Genomic DNA, 14,368 nt, shown 5'->3' on the forward strand with positions numbered 1-14,368 from the left:
ACATGTTAACAGAATGACCTGGAAGAAGATCCAGCAAGGAGCCTGAGAAGGGATAGTTGGACAGATAGGAGAGGAGCTGGCAGAGAGCAGCGCTAGGTCAACCTGGAAAGGAGAGAACATCAGGGGAAGAGAGGGATCCACAGCATCAAAAACTAGAGAGGTCAAGAAGGATGAGGACTGAGGAAATCCTTTCAGTTCCAACATTCTATAAGCTTTTGTTTCCTGACCATACTTTTATCCATCATTTTAATAGTAGCAACCACTGGACCTCTAGAGGTTTTGGTTTAATAAGCACAAATGCACACAACATACACATAGCATACCCACAGGAATTTCAAAGCATGAGTTGGCTGGCCCACTTAACAACTGATTGACATATTGCTCATAGATTATGCTTATCTATTCATTAGAATAGATCCCTTAGAAAAATGCTTTAGTAGCATATTTCCATCTGAACTACATATTTGAACTAAGCATTTTTTAATTCTTATCTTAGAAATAAGAATCATTCTCTTTTCCTGGAATGTTTTCTCTCTCTCTTTTTTCATCTGTTGATTCTGACCTATCCTTTAAAGCTTGATTCAAATGATTCCTTCTTTGGGAATCTTTCTCTGGTGTTTAGTTGGTATTGACCTTTCCCCTTCAGACTTCACATAGACTAGTTATTATTGGGCTTCTCATGTTTAAGAGTGTGTTATGATTGTTTTGTGTTAGACACTTCAAGTAGACTAGAAGCTCCATTAAGACTCGAACTATATTATTTCTAAATCTTCTGTCTTCCACAATGCCTAGCAGAGTGCTCTGAACACAAAAGATGCTTAGTACATAGTTGTTGATTTTAATTTGTTGACAAAAGCACTTTGGATCACAAAGATGTGTTGTTAGGCTGTTTTAAAAATATATTTCTAAAACAGATCTCTTGATAAATTTAATGACCAAAAAGGATCAAAAGTTATCATATTCATTTTTAATAATGAAAAATCCACACGTTTAAAATATTCTCAGGCACGCCTAGCTTGGCAAATACCATTGACCTTCATATTATTTTTCTCTGGACTCACTTATGAACTAGCCAGCACTTTGGTGCTGGACAGCTCCCTTTGGCACGGTAATGCAATAATTTATTAAAACTCCAACAGTTAATTAACGAGGGTGCACAAATATCATGCAAACATTGAAGCTGTGCTCACAAACAAACGTGCATCATGGACAAAGAATTATACCAAAAAATTCTTGGAGACAGGAAGGGGGGTGGAATGTTCGATAATTTCTGTACAAAAATGCAGGGTGCTTTTTTTTTTGTTGTTGTTGGGGATAATCTGTAAAAGATGCATCATAACGTCTGGCATTTCCAAAAAGAAAGAACTGTATAAAAATAAATATCCTATGTACAAACACACACACAGGCCAATCCAAGGTTAGGGCCATCACTGCAAGAGAAAACATAGATGCAGGTTAGTTTCAATGTCACACCTGGGCTTATTTCAAATATGAGTAAGGCTGGGGATCCCATTTTATGATGGAAACAAGACTTAGGACTTATTTTTGGTAGGCTCCCCAAGAGCTGGGACTCCAGCATTCTCAATATCCCTTGACTGCCCCACTCTGTCTCCATACAAAATACATGTTCCTATAAGTCTAGCCAAGACTTAGGACAGTCGGTGATTCCACAAGGGTAGATCTCATCTTCCCCAGATCTTATGATCCCTGGAAATGGATTTGTCTCCCCCACACTCTTGAGAGGTTCCCAACCAAGTTGATTAATTTCATTCCTCAGCTTTCTGAGGCAATCCTAGAAACCTCTATCAGAAGGCAAAGTGGATGATTATCTTACACCATCCATCTTTTAGTACATCCGACTAAATCTAAAATGTTGTAGATAATAGTCCCATGTATAACTTGTCCTGGGCTTCCTTTCTTTTTATAATTCAACTCAAATATTATTCCTTCCAGGAAACCTTCTTTTAGGCACATACATCTTAGTCCCAGGAGCTCACTGATAATTATCGTACCTCTCAAATGCCATAGGTGATTGTGTATTATAGTTATCTTGCTGTAGAGTTTGGGACATAGAGTCCACTTTGATTCCATTGATAGACGGAACTCCTATAGAAGGGAAATTGCTCTCCTTGTTCTACCTTCTCTGTATATTTTAGTATGAGAGCTGCCTTGTTAGTTAGTTGACAAGCATTTATTAAGGTCTTACTATGTGCCAGGTACTGTCCTAAGAGCTGGAGATACAAAGAAAAGCAAAAACATGGTGTTTAGAACAATCAGAGGTGTAATGACTTATCCAGGATCACAAAGCCAGTATATGTCAGATGCAAGTCTTCTTAGTTCTAAAACCAGCTCTACCCACTCACTACATGTTGCTTTTTCTATTTGTTCAAAGTTAATCATCATTGTTTAACTCCTTTAATGAGGAGGTAAGCTCTTAGAGAGCAAGGTTTAGAACATAGCTCTGTATCCCCAGCACCTAACACAGTACCTCCACATGGCAGCTAAGTATTAAATGCTTTTTGTTGAATTAATGACTATGTATTTGTTTCATATCCCTCAACTAGACTGTAGTCTCTTTGAGAGCAGGGGGGTAAGTCTTAAGCATATTTTGTATCTCTTTTAGTATCAGCTCATCTGCATGCAGTTGGGGCTTAATGAATGTTGGATGGATCACTGACTTATTCAGATTGGGGGAGGTGAGGGAGTTTAGCAGTTTGGTTTAAACCCTTGGTCAGGTGTCTTCCGGTTTGGCATTCTAAGATTTGTCTAATCAGCCTGAAACGGACCGATTCCCACCTGCCCCAGGCATGGTGAGAATCACGATGAGCTTCTAAAATCCTTAAGAACAAGAACTCCCTCTTCTCATTCTTTGATTGGCCATCATGGGGACTGAGTTGACCATCAATAATTTTTTTTTTAGATTTTTACCAAAATAGGCTGCATTTTAAAATTTTGACTGAAGTCATGAGCTCACTGAGGCATGTGGGAAGGATGATGACTGATGTCGTTGAATAGATTGTGGGTGTGAAGAGATGGCAAATGGCTACTCTGTGAACTATGAGCAAGAGTTGTCCCAGTCATTTCTTCCCAGAGCCCCCTCAAATGCCTGTGAGTCAGAGGAAGCAGGCTATAGCAGAGCCTGTGGATCTCATCATTAGAATTAGCATGGTAAAGTGGAAGGGTCACTGATACTGGAGATAGAAGACCTGGGTTTGAATTCCCATTCTACTTATTGACTGAGTGGTCTGGGGCAAAGACCATTCTGGACCTCAGTTTTCTCTTCTGTGAAAATGAGTGAATGGGACCAGGTCTTTTCCAATTCTAAATTCTGTGATTACACAGAACTAACTGGACTTTAAGATCAACCAGTTAATTGCTATCCATGGGTTAGGGAATACTTCATAATACTCCCATTTCTTTCGCAATAAACATTATTCACGACAGCTCAAGAAGGACTATTTTGGTAAAAATTATTATTCTTATTTTACAGACGAAGATGCTAAGGCTGACTCATATGTAGGCTTATGTAGTGTCAGAGCCAAGATCTGACCTCAATTCTCTCATGATTCTAATCCCACTTAAAATCCATTTACTTCCAGGAAGAGATAGAATGGTCTAATTAATTGGCCTTAAATTTACTCTGAGAATTAACAACCAATTTATAAATATCTCTCAGAACTTTGGAGGAAAAGTACAGCAGGAATATAAACAGAATAGATGACCCTCATTGATGTGGGAACCCATGAATTAGAGCTCCCTGAATGCCAAAGAAAGCTATTTAAAAATGTATCTTGAAATGGCTTGCTGGGTAGTGAAAAGGGGAAGAGGGATGCTTGAGAAGAATCTGTTTATCTGGAAATGAAGATGTAAAAACAGGAGATAGTGATAAGAATGAAAAAGAATGCATCCTGAATGCTTTTGGAAAAGAATATTTAAGTAATGGCAAAAATAAATGATGGAGAACCTTCTCCTCCATCATTTTGGGTTGCTTATATGGCTATAGAACGGTATAGGAATGTGTGTGTGTGTGTGTGTGTGTGTGTGTGTGTGTGTGTGTGTGTGTGTGTGTGTGTGTTTTCACTACTGGAAGATATCTCCAAGTGTACCCATGCTGCTAATATACTGCAGGCCTTCAGAAAACCCTACCTTATTCCAGCAGCCCTGGACTGGCAAGCCGTCTTCCCCCTGTAATGGAAAAGTACAAAAGTAGGGCTTAAACTTTCAGGCAAGTGGGAAAAGTTTAATAACCTTGGGCTCCTGCTACCTATATTTGAGGCAGGTTAGGATGGGATCACCAACATTGTGTTTTATTTCTTTTCTCTACTGCTGACTTAAAGATGGAGGTTCTAGGTAGCTTGGATTCCTGGGTTGGGCCTCCTATGTTCTCTGTGTGAATGAGGGAATTGGGGCAACCTAACTTGGATCTAGAAAATAACTTTAAGTTATTTTACATTTCTTGGCACTTGACCCATCCATGGTTCTGAAAAGGTTCTGCAAAGGAGATGATGGCTAGCCTCAGGTCTTTCTTAGCATGGGAGTCTTGTAAAGGATGGGATCAGTTGGGTAGGAGCCATTGATTCTGATCAAGTTCATCCAAATGCAATTAGTAGAACCCACTGTTCAATGCTTCTGATTGAGTTAGTGGTGGGCGTTCATTACAATGACGGGAAGCTCCAAGATTATTATCCTTACATCCTAATTATCTTAATAATACTGATAATTATAATTTTAAATTTATTTTCACTTAACAAGAATCTATTTTTCTTTCTCTTAATCTTCCTATTGTTTCAAAATTTATTATTTTCAAGAAACCAGAATCTATTTTCTTGCCCTCCCACCTGCCCCTCTGCCAATAAAACAAAATTCTCATAACAAATATGCATAATCAAGCAAAACAAATTCCCACAAGGCCATGTCCAAAAAATATGCCTCATTTTGCATCACGAATCCATTCCCTCTCTGTCAAGAGGTGGGTAGCATGCTTCAGATAACAATTATAATGTAAAAATCCACAAGTATGAAAGCACTAGAAATAACAAAGGGGAAAGGCAACATTTCTACAGGATGTTTTGGGGAAAATCACTTCTTTGGGATAACATTTTCTCAACATGACTTGTTTTTGAGAAGAGGAAGGAGAAGATCGGGATTTGTTGTTTCGCAGAGTCATTCTCGCTACCCTTTGATATATAGGGTTTGGGAAACAACACAAACGCGGACTCTTCACCAGGAAAAGGAGCCACCCTTGGCCAGAGTGGCATTCCCATTGGCACACCAGTGACGGAGGAGTGATGTGATGTGGAGCTCGGGTCAGAGCAGAATGAAGTGTTAGGTGTGTGGATGGGAGCGAGGGGGGTGAGGAGTTATAACTTGCAAATCGAAAGATGATCTAGGGAATAACAGGAAGAGTTTGGAGCGGGTGAGTTTGGCAGAGGAAAGGGCCCTTGCTGGTTATTGTCGGGGGCTTGTGGGAGAGATGGAAGAAATCCCTATGGAGTAATGTTAGATGGCATGCTGCATGCTCCAGGTTTAGCGGAATGGGGGATCCAAGAAGGGGCTGGTGCGTTTTAGTGAGCCCATGCTCATTCAGCACTTGAATGGGTTCTGAACTCTCCTAAGGGAGATCTTTCACACGTAGGTTCTAAGAGGAATTCCCCGTGGAAGGATTGCTGGTACTCCTACCCCTTTCCTGATAATCCTCTCCATCTGAAGATGGATCACGTATGATGGTGTGTGTGGGGAGGAGGATGGGGTGATGAAATGGGACAATCAAGGATGCTTAACCCTGGCTTATTGAATTAAGGGGGATGAAAAGGCCATCAAGTAGTACCTACCTACTTGTGACACTGAGAAAGTAGCAGGAAGTTCCTTGGCCCAGGCACAGTTAGGTGCAGAAGGGTGAAGAACAGGGCCCTAGAGTTATGCTTCCTAAATAATACTCGTAATAGTTAATGTTTATATAGCACCTACTATATACCAGGTGCTGTGCTAAGGACTTTGCAATTATTATCGAATTTGAAATAAGTGCTATTATTATTCCCATCATGCCCCATTTTGGGGCAGAGGTTAAACGAGTTGCCTAGAGTCACATAGCTAGTGTTTGGAGCCTGATTTGAACTCAGGTTTTCTTCCTGATGGCAGGCCTGGCACTGTCTGCTCCACCACCTAGCTGTCTAGAGAAACAGCTTGTCAGACTGGGAAGAATGCAATGTACTCTCTTTTATCCTCTCCTGATGTCTCCTTTACTGCTGCTTTCTTCCTTCCCTGTCTTATCTCTCTCAATTATTCTCTACATCTTTATTCTTTTCCTGACACTCTTGCTTTGGGTATTCAGTGGTGAACAAAAATATTCAAAAGGAAGGCAATCTGGGGATGGGGCAGAGAGGCTGCTTGGCTGTTTTTTAATTTCGGTCAGGAAGGATGAACCCTATTTGTTATCTCAGGCTGAAGCCTTTGTAATTGGTTGGCTTGTTCCTAGATTTTGGAGAATGAGTTGGTGACAATGAGGCACCAATTGTCTCAGGCACAATCTGGAAGAAGGTATAGCCTCTAGAACCTCTCAAGCTATTCGATAGCCTGACAGAAGAGACTGGGGATGCAGAATTATGATGGGGGCACAGAGGAAGCAGTGAACTAAGAGAGGCAGGAGATACAAATTGGACTCTGAACCAGGAGACCCAGCCCCCATCCTTCTCCTTTCTAGTTATGTGACTCTAGGCAAATAATTCTACCTCTCTGAACTCTGGCTTTTCATCTATAAAAGAAGGGTACTAATGGGGTTTTCCTTTACTCTAAGGATGATCATAACAGAAACATTTTGTAAATTTGAAAGGGCTGTGGAAATGTGAGTTATGATTAGGAAGAATCCAAGTGAGAGTAGAGAAGTAATCTCAACTTATTAAAACAGAGGCAGCTTGGAATAGTGGGAAAGAATATTGGCTTATGAGTCAGAGCCTGCGGATTCAGATGCCGCCACCTCTGATGTTTGCTACCTGTGGGATGTTGGATAGGTTACTCAACAGCTCTGGGTCTCAGTTTCTTCATCTGTAAAATGAGGGTCCTTTCGGCTTTACACGCCTTGTCCAATGTTTCCATGGACTGGCCCAGCAGGGCAAATTTCTTAATCTTGTTGAAATGTCTGGAAGTTAACTAGCTTCTAGTCAAGGTCTACATTTATTACTCTTCATGTGAAGGGTATTATGGGTGTGGGGGGGGAAAGGAAGTAAGTTCAGATGTTAACTCACAATTTCAGGTCACATGGTCCAGAAGAGAAAGCCAAAGGAAGACAAGGAAAGGCTGAATATCCATTAGAGAGGCAGATCCAAGCATTAAGACACCCACATCTGGGGTCGTTAGGAAGCACACCATGGTGGATGGAGGAAAGAGGCATGCGGGAGGAAGATCCATGAAAGCCAATAGAAACCAAGCAGGAAAGGGAAGGTAATGCCATACCAATGGGCACGGGGCATCCAGTCCGTCCAGCCCTGGTAACCCCGGCTCCCCCTTCTCTCCTTTAAAACCTCGATGTCCCTGTTCACAAAATCAACCACGATGATTATTTGGGTCAGAGATGGCCAGCTCCATCCCATGGAGAAGAGGCCCAGTCCTCCCCTGGCCAGGACATAAGACACTAGAGATGTCTCATCCAGGGACAAATGTCTCCACTATAACTGTGGCTCATCCTTTCATTTCTCGAGGAATTCAGAATCTAAGCCCTGGAAAAGAAGGCTCAGGGAAGGGCTTGTGTTCTCTGTCTTTACTCCCAACATGGATAAACCTGGTTCAACCTTAACAGAATTTTAATGAAAAACTATAATTTCAATTAGATTAGCTGTCCCTTGAGGGCAGGACTGCATGGTTTTGTAATCTTTATATGTTTAGTCTTGCACATCGTAGATACTTAGATTGGATTGAAGAATTGATAGTGGATGGAGAAAGCTTTTAAGCTCAATCAATTATTGACTGATTGATTGATTGGGGGGCTCCTCATAAACTCTTGTCTATTTCTTCTAATATACATAAAAGACCTTTCTTCTTTAAGAATCTCAGTCTCTCGCTAACTCTTTGGGAATTGAGACTTTCCTTGTTCTTGGCAGAAGGAACCAGGCTGACTGAAGCGATCCCTTGGCTGGCTTTTATCCTAGCAGGGTTTGATATAGATCGTGTACCGGGAGAGCTGGATGAACCCTAGTGTCTTGTGTACTCAGGCCAAGTGGGGACCCTGATGGTTGGTAGTTGATTGGAGGTAAGGAAACAAAGAAGGGCAACTCCACTGCTGGCAGTTGTTACTCGGGCTCCCAAAGTCAGTCCCAGCTGAAAGCACAGGCCTCCTTTTGGCCAATCCCTTTCCTCCTGGCTTGCTCTCTATAGCACTTTTATTTACCAAGCTGCTGAAAAGAAAGGATTTTAACCAGAATTTTGTACTCTCTGGCTTTGAGCCCAAACCAACAGCATCCAGAATTCCTCTAGCCTTTAATGTAACAGAAGAATTTTGGTACCAGGGCTGTAATTAAATTTCACATTTTAATCTGAGTTTTCCTTCTTTCTTCCCAGTTTGTGAACCTCAAGGAAAAACAAACAAACAAACAAACAGAAATCACAATACAAGCGATTAAATTAGAACATACCAATGGACAGGGGGCATCTAATCCAGGCGCTCCTTGGTCTCCCTTATCCCCTTTAGGCCCCCTAGAGCCTTTCTTCCCCCTTTCCCCCTGCAAATAATGGTTTAGGCCAAGAAAAAAAAATAACATCAAAGCTTTAGGATCATCCATTGTATCAAAGTTAGAGACAGAAAGATACAAAATAAAACAGAAAGCCAGAAAAAAATAGATCCTCCTAATAAATGTAATGTAACTAATGTAGTCTTCTGCAGAGATGTCAGCTTTGAGCATCTGTGTTAAGTCTATGTGTGTGAGTGTGTGTGTGTGTGTGTGTGTGTGTGTGTGTGTGTGAGAGAGAGAGAGAGAGAGAGAGAGAGAGAGAGAGAGAGAGAGAGAGAGAGTGTGTGTGTGTGTATGTGTGTGTGTGTGTGTGTGTGTGTGTGTGTGTGTGGTTTGTCCCTAAGGGGACCACAGGGCACTGAGCTGGTGATGGGGGAAGGAGCTGTCCAAAGCAGATCTTGCCACTGTCTCTGTAGTTCTAAGGGGCAAGATTGGCTGCTGAGCAAACTGCTTTCTGGAGCATCTGCATCACGTGGCTTCCTTCTGATGGCAAGTTACCCTCAATCTGCTCTGCCTTTTCCTGGGACCAGTCATTTCCTAATGATGTTTGACTGGGAGTATTCTTGCACATGAGTTTGTATATCCTACCATGTGTCATGGGTGGGATGAGGGGGAGCACCTAGACTGAGGGTGGAAATTGATCATAGGTAATTAACAACAGGTAAACTACATGTGAGTGGCTAAGGGTGATCATGTCAAACTCTTGCTTTTAATAAAAAAGGAAGGAGATTTTCATCAGAAAGAGGAAAGTATCCTAAAACTGAAGATATTTTAAGGACCCATTTAAAGAAAATGGAAAATTCCCCAACTCACCTCCTCCCAAACCCTCAGAGTTACATAAAATGAGATGAAAAAGGATTGGTCAAAGAAAGGATTTTATTCAGCATTTGGTAGGGGTTAGAAGGTACAAATAAAGTCAAGCAAAAGAGATGTCTAAAAAAAGTGGAAAATAAAAGAGTTTAGATAAAATAAACTCAAAATTGGAAAAAGAATGGATGGAAAGGGAGATGACTAGGAGAAATTGTCTACAGGGAAAAAAGTCTCCAGGGATGCAGAGGGAAGAGGAAGGAAGATCCAGGCCAAATGAAAAAAAAAGAAGAAAAAAAAAGAAGAAAAGGCAGCAGGGATAGAGGTAAGGGGATAAGAGGAACCTGTAGAAATAAGAAGCAAACACACATCACATGTTTCACATGCCAGATAGAACATTTCAGAAAGAGACTTTTTCTGTTGGATGATTCAAAGTTTATACCATGGCATATACACCAGTGCAATCACTGCCACCATTTTGAGGCAGAAGATGTACCTTTCTCAGATATTTCAAACTAAAACCGCACATGGGCCAAATTCCTAGAGAACTTCTGAGTAGAGGAGACAGATGATGTTTATACAACTGCAATTTAGGAATGGGACATTATTATTTTTGTCTGGTATCTGTCCTATTTGGAAAATGTTCATATTCTTGGCATTGGAGCTTAGAATGACTACTGTCTTTTTATCAGAAGAGGACCAAAAATGTTTACATTTTTTTTTTTTTGCAGAATGTCAGTTCTTTGAGGATAGGGAATATTTAATTTCTGTCTTGGAAATCTCAGGGCCCAGCACATAGTAGTCTAAAAGACTTATTGAATTTAATTGAATTAATAGAGAGGAAAGACACTCATTTCTTAGGCTGGACTTTCATCAACTCACATGAGCATCAGAATCCCCTGCCTTGGATCAGTCCCATGATGTATTCAGCTAAGCAGAGAAAATCAAGATCTTGATGACCAAGGTAGGGGTTAAAAAGGATACTTTTCAGTGATTTAGAAATATTGTTTTTGGAGAAAGTTAGTGGATCCTTTACAAGACTTTCAGATGAAGTCTTCAGCAACTTCCTACTATACTCTAGACTTTTGTTAAATAAGCCTAAATTGCATATAGGAGCCATTATCAAATTCTAAGACAGTAAAGAGAAGGAAGCTTTTTAAGTCCTTATTGTCTAGTTCAGTAGTCCTCAAACGTTTTTTTTTAAATTTTATTTAGAATTTTTCCCCCACAGTATATATGAATGAGTAATTTTTAAAAATAATATTATCCCTTGTATTCATTTTTCCAAATTATCCCCCCCTCCCTCTATTCCCTCCCCCCGATGACAGGCAATCCCATACATTTTACATGTGTTACAATATAACCCAGATACAATATATGTGTGTAAATACCATTTTCTTGCTCAAACTTTTTAAATAGGGGGCCAGTTCACTCTCCCTCAGACTGTTGGAGGGCCGGACTATACAAAAGCTCACACTCTGTCTCTGCCCCTCAGCCCATTTGCTATAACCTGGCAGGGGCATAAACGTCCTCAGTGGGCCCCCTTGGCCCTTGGGCAGTAGTTTGAGAACCCCTGGTCTGGTTCATTAATAGCAGTTTCATGAATTTTACTTCCCTTACATCATTTACATCCAGTAACATCTCTGACAAGATGGAGTAATGGCTCCACCCTTTGCCTTCTCTGACCAGTAGAGCTTGAACCTTGCCATTTCACATGGCTGCCTAGGAAGCTCTCCAAAGAAATCATGGGCTCCATGGCTTGCTCTGACCTCAAACCAACAGAAAGAGTCAAGGAATTCAGTTTGAATAATTTAGCAATAGCAATAACAATTAAGTGAAACCCAAACTCAAAAGAAAGGAGATAGGAAGGATGTTAAAAAGCCAAACTGTGGGTAGAATGATCACATTTGTTTGGAACCTTTAAGTCAGCCCACAGGAAATTCAAATTTCCCATCTTGTCTAAAATGCCGATTCTGTTTCTCACAGTTATGTTTGGGGGGGGGGGCAGGAGGGAGGCTGAAGAGGGAGGCAGTATGGTGTAGTGGGCAGAATGCTGAAATTGGAGGCAGGAAGATTTGGCTTCAAGTTAACAGATTTAACTCTCTGTGTGACACTGGGCAAGTCACATAATCGCTCTGAATCTGTTTCCTTATCTGTAAAATGAGACTGGTGGGCTAGATGACCTCTAAGTTTCCTTCCAGCTCCAAATCTATGGTCAAATGAACTCACACAGCCCACCCTTCTTCCCCCATCTCTCTTAATGGCTAGGATTAATAGGACCAAACCTACAGTGTGATGAACCACTAATATATGGGCACTCTGTAAATATTTGTTGTGTTGAAATGAATCAAATTCATCTTCATTGGCAATAAAAAGAAAAAGGAAGTATCTATATGCCCCATCATGTGCATTAATGTTCTCAGGTACCTGCTAGCAGACTAGCTGGGTAGCTAGGGCAGCTGAGTGACTAGCAATCTTAGCCACAAAATAAGAGGGACTTCCTCAAACAGTAGCTATTAATGCCATTTCCAGCTCTGTCGGAGCATTTTCCCATTAGAATGTAAGCTCCTTGAGGGCTTGTATTTGTATACCCAATGATTAGCACAATGTACTTAATATTTATGTTTCTTCCTCCATCTTTTCCTTTCTTCTTTCTTCCCTTACTTCCTTCTTTCTTCCCTTACTTCCTTCTTTCTTCCCTCCTTTCTTTCTTTCTTTCTTTCTTTCTTTCTTTCTTTCTTTCTTTCTTTCTTTCTTTCTTTCTTTCTTTCTTTCTTTCTTTCTTTCTTTCTTTCTTTCTTTCTTTCTTTCTTTCTTTCTTCCCTTACTTCCTTCTTTCTTCCCTCCATTCTTTCTTCCCTCCATTCTTTCTTTCTTTCTTTCTTTCTTTCTTTCTTTCTTTCTTTCTTTCTTTCTTTCTTTCTTTCTTTCTTTCTTTCTTTCTTTCTTTCTTTCTTTCTTTCTTTCTTTCTTTCTTCCCTTACGTCCTTCTTTCTTCCCTCCATTCTTTCTTCCCTCCATTCTTTCTTTCTTTCTTTCTTTCTTTCTTTCTTTCTTTCTTTCTTTCTTTCTTTCTTTCTTTCTTTCTTTCTTTCTTTCTTTCTTTCTTTCTTTCTTTCTTTCTTTCTTTCTTTCTTTCTTTCTTTCTTTCTTTCTTTCTTTCTTTCTTTCTTTCTTTCTTTCTTTCTTTCTCTTTCTCTGTCATTTTCCCACCTGTCTGCTTATCATCTTTGTCTGCCTGTCTCTATCTATCTATCTATCTGTCGTCTTTCTTTCTGTTTTTCTATCTATCTATGATTGTTTTGCTGGAGTTATATCTTGGCAGAATGCCATGCTTCTAGGGAATAGAAAGCAGAAAAGAGCCAATGAAAATACTATTAGACAGAAGGAACAATAAGAAAGTGGTTAGAGACTGAGCTTTCTCAGGAAGGGCATCTGTCCGGTCAGGACTCTGTCATCTGGGATAAGGAAAAGGTAGAAAGGTCACCACTTCCACAGACTAAACACAACCTCATTATTTTAACCAGGACATCCAGGTTTCTCAGTAGTGAGCACCATGATGAGAAATCCACATGTGTGTGGGGCTGAATGCATTTTGTAAAAATAACTTTAATTATTCAGCCAAGTCTGTTAGCATGACCTTTGATTATACCAAGATGTAGGTGGTCAAGTAATTAAATCATACTGACTTACTAGTTCACGTGTGCTGGTTAGCCAGGTAAAATACATTTTTGTTTTTATTTTGTCGAAAATTTCAGACAGCTACACCCTGGGGTTAGGCAGGTCCCAGATGGGACACCTGGGTTTAGACCTTTCTGTCTAGCTCCTCTAAGAGGAATTACAGCTGGAATTTCACAGAGAGAGGACTGCTTAAATCACCTAGATTCTCAGACATGAGCTGGAATTCCTTGCCATCCTTGCTGGTGATTTCAGATTTAATTTGACGCCTGTTTGTAAAACCGCAGTCCAGGGTATTGATGCATTTAGACACGATACTGAGGATCATAGAATTGGGGCTAGAAGTGACCTTAGAGGGCATGTAATTCAACCCTTTGGTTTTACTGATGAGGAAATTGAGATTTCCCCAACGTCACAGAAGTACTAAAGGTCAGCCCGTTTCCTCTGATTCCAGGGCTAACACCTTTTCCACTACCTGATGCTGCCTTCTAAGCCTGGCCAGTAGGGCACAGACTTTGGCAAGTCTTAAGCCTTTGAAAACAGGCCCAGGAACATGGCTGTTGTCTACAGTCCAATCTTGGAAGGCTCATCGCCAGTAGGTTGGCTAGTAACAAATGGATTTTTTTGGGCAATAATTCATCTACGAAGGTGTGGAGAGGAAAGAAGGCATTCATACTGATGATGAAATCACAGATTCTTGCAATACTGAAGCTTAATTATTTAGAGCTATATGGCCAGCAAGATATAGGCACGAGGTTATTTTTCATGGACACTTAATGTGACTACAAATGGGCGCCAAAAGGTTTAAATCTTCCTATATTGCATTAAAAGCATATCCTTTTGACTATCCACTGGGAGTCCAACCTCGGTATGTATTACAATATTAAGCATCTCACTGGAAGGCCCTCTAATTTGGGGTGATTTATCAAGGAAACTTGAACTTCCTCCTTGGGCAGGTCATTTCAAATTGATCATTCCACCACATCCTGAAGACATTAGTAACCAAATACAAGGAATTCAGCTCCTGACTCACCCGGTTTCCTTTGTCACCGGGTGGTCCGTGCAAACCCTAGAATAAATCAGAGTCAAAGTCATAATAACAAGCAAACCGTCTCGATAGTCCTCAGGCCCCTTCCCTTCCAAGCTTTGGAAAGCTCTGGGTA

At 40.6% G+C, this 14,368-nt stretch overlaps 1 protein-coding gene across 1 annotated transcript in view; it reads right to left on the reverse strand.

The window, feature by feature from the left end:
- Positions 1–952: 952 nt before the first annotated feature.
- The window catches only part of COL13A1 (collagen type XIII alpha 1 chain), a 120,690-nt gene continuing 107,274 nt past the window's right edge, over positions 953–14,368 (reverse strand). The window contains exons 37-40 of the mRNA XM_074296546.1: positions 14,239–14,274; positions 8,625–8,711; positions 4,147–4,185; positions 953–1,430 (exon numbers count right to left, since the gene is read on the reverse strand). Coding sequence (XP_074152647.1) covers positions 1,428–1,430; positions 4,147–4,185; positions 8,625–8,711; positions 14,239–14,274 — 165 coding nt within the window. The 3' untranslated portion in view covers positions 953–1,427. The remainder of the gene's footprint in view (positions 1,431–4,146; positions 4,186–8,624; positions 8,712–14,238; positions 14,275–14,368) is intronic.

The sequence above is a fragment of the Sminthopsis crassicaudata genome, chromosome 2 (genome assembly GCF_048593235.1).
Source record: "Sminthopsis crassicaudata isolate SCR6 chromosome 2, ASM4859323v1, whole genome shotgun sequence".
NCBI lineage: Eukaryota > Metazoa > Chordata > Mammalia > Dasyuromorphia > Dasyuridae > Sminthopsis > Sminthopsis crassicaudata.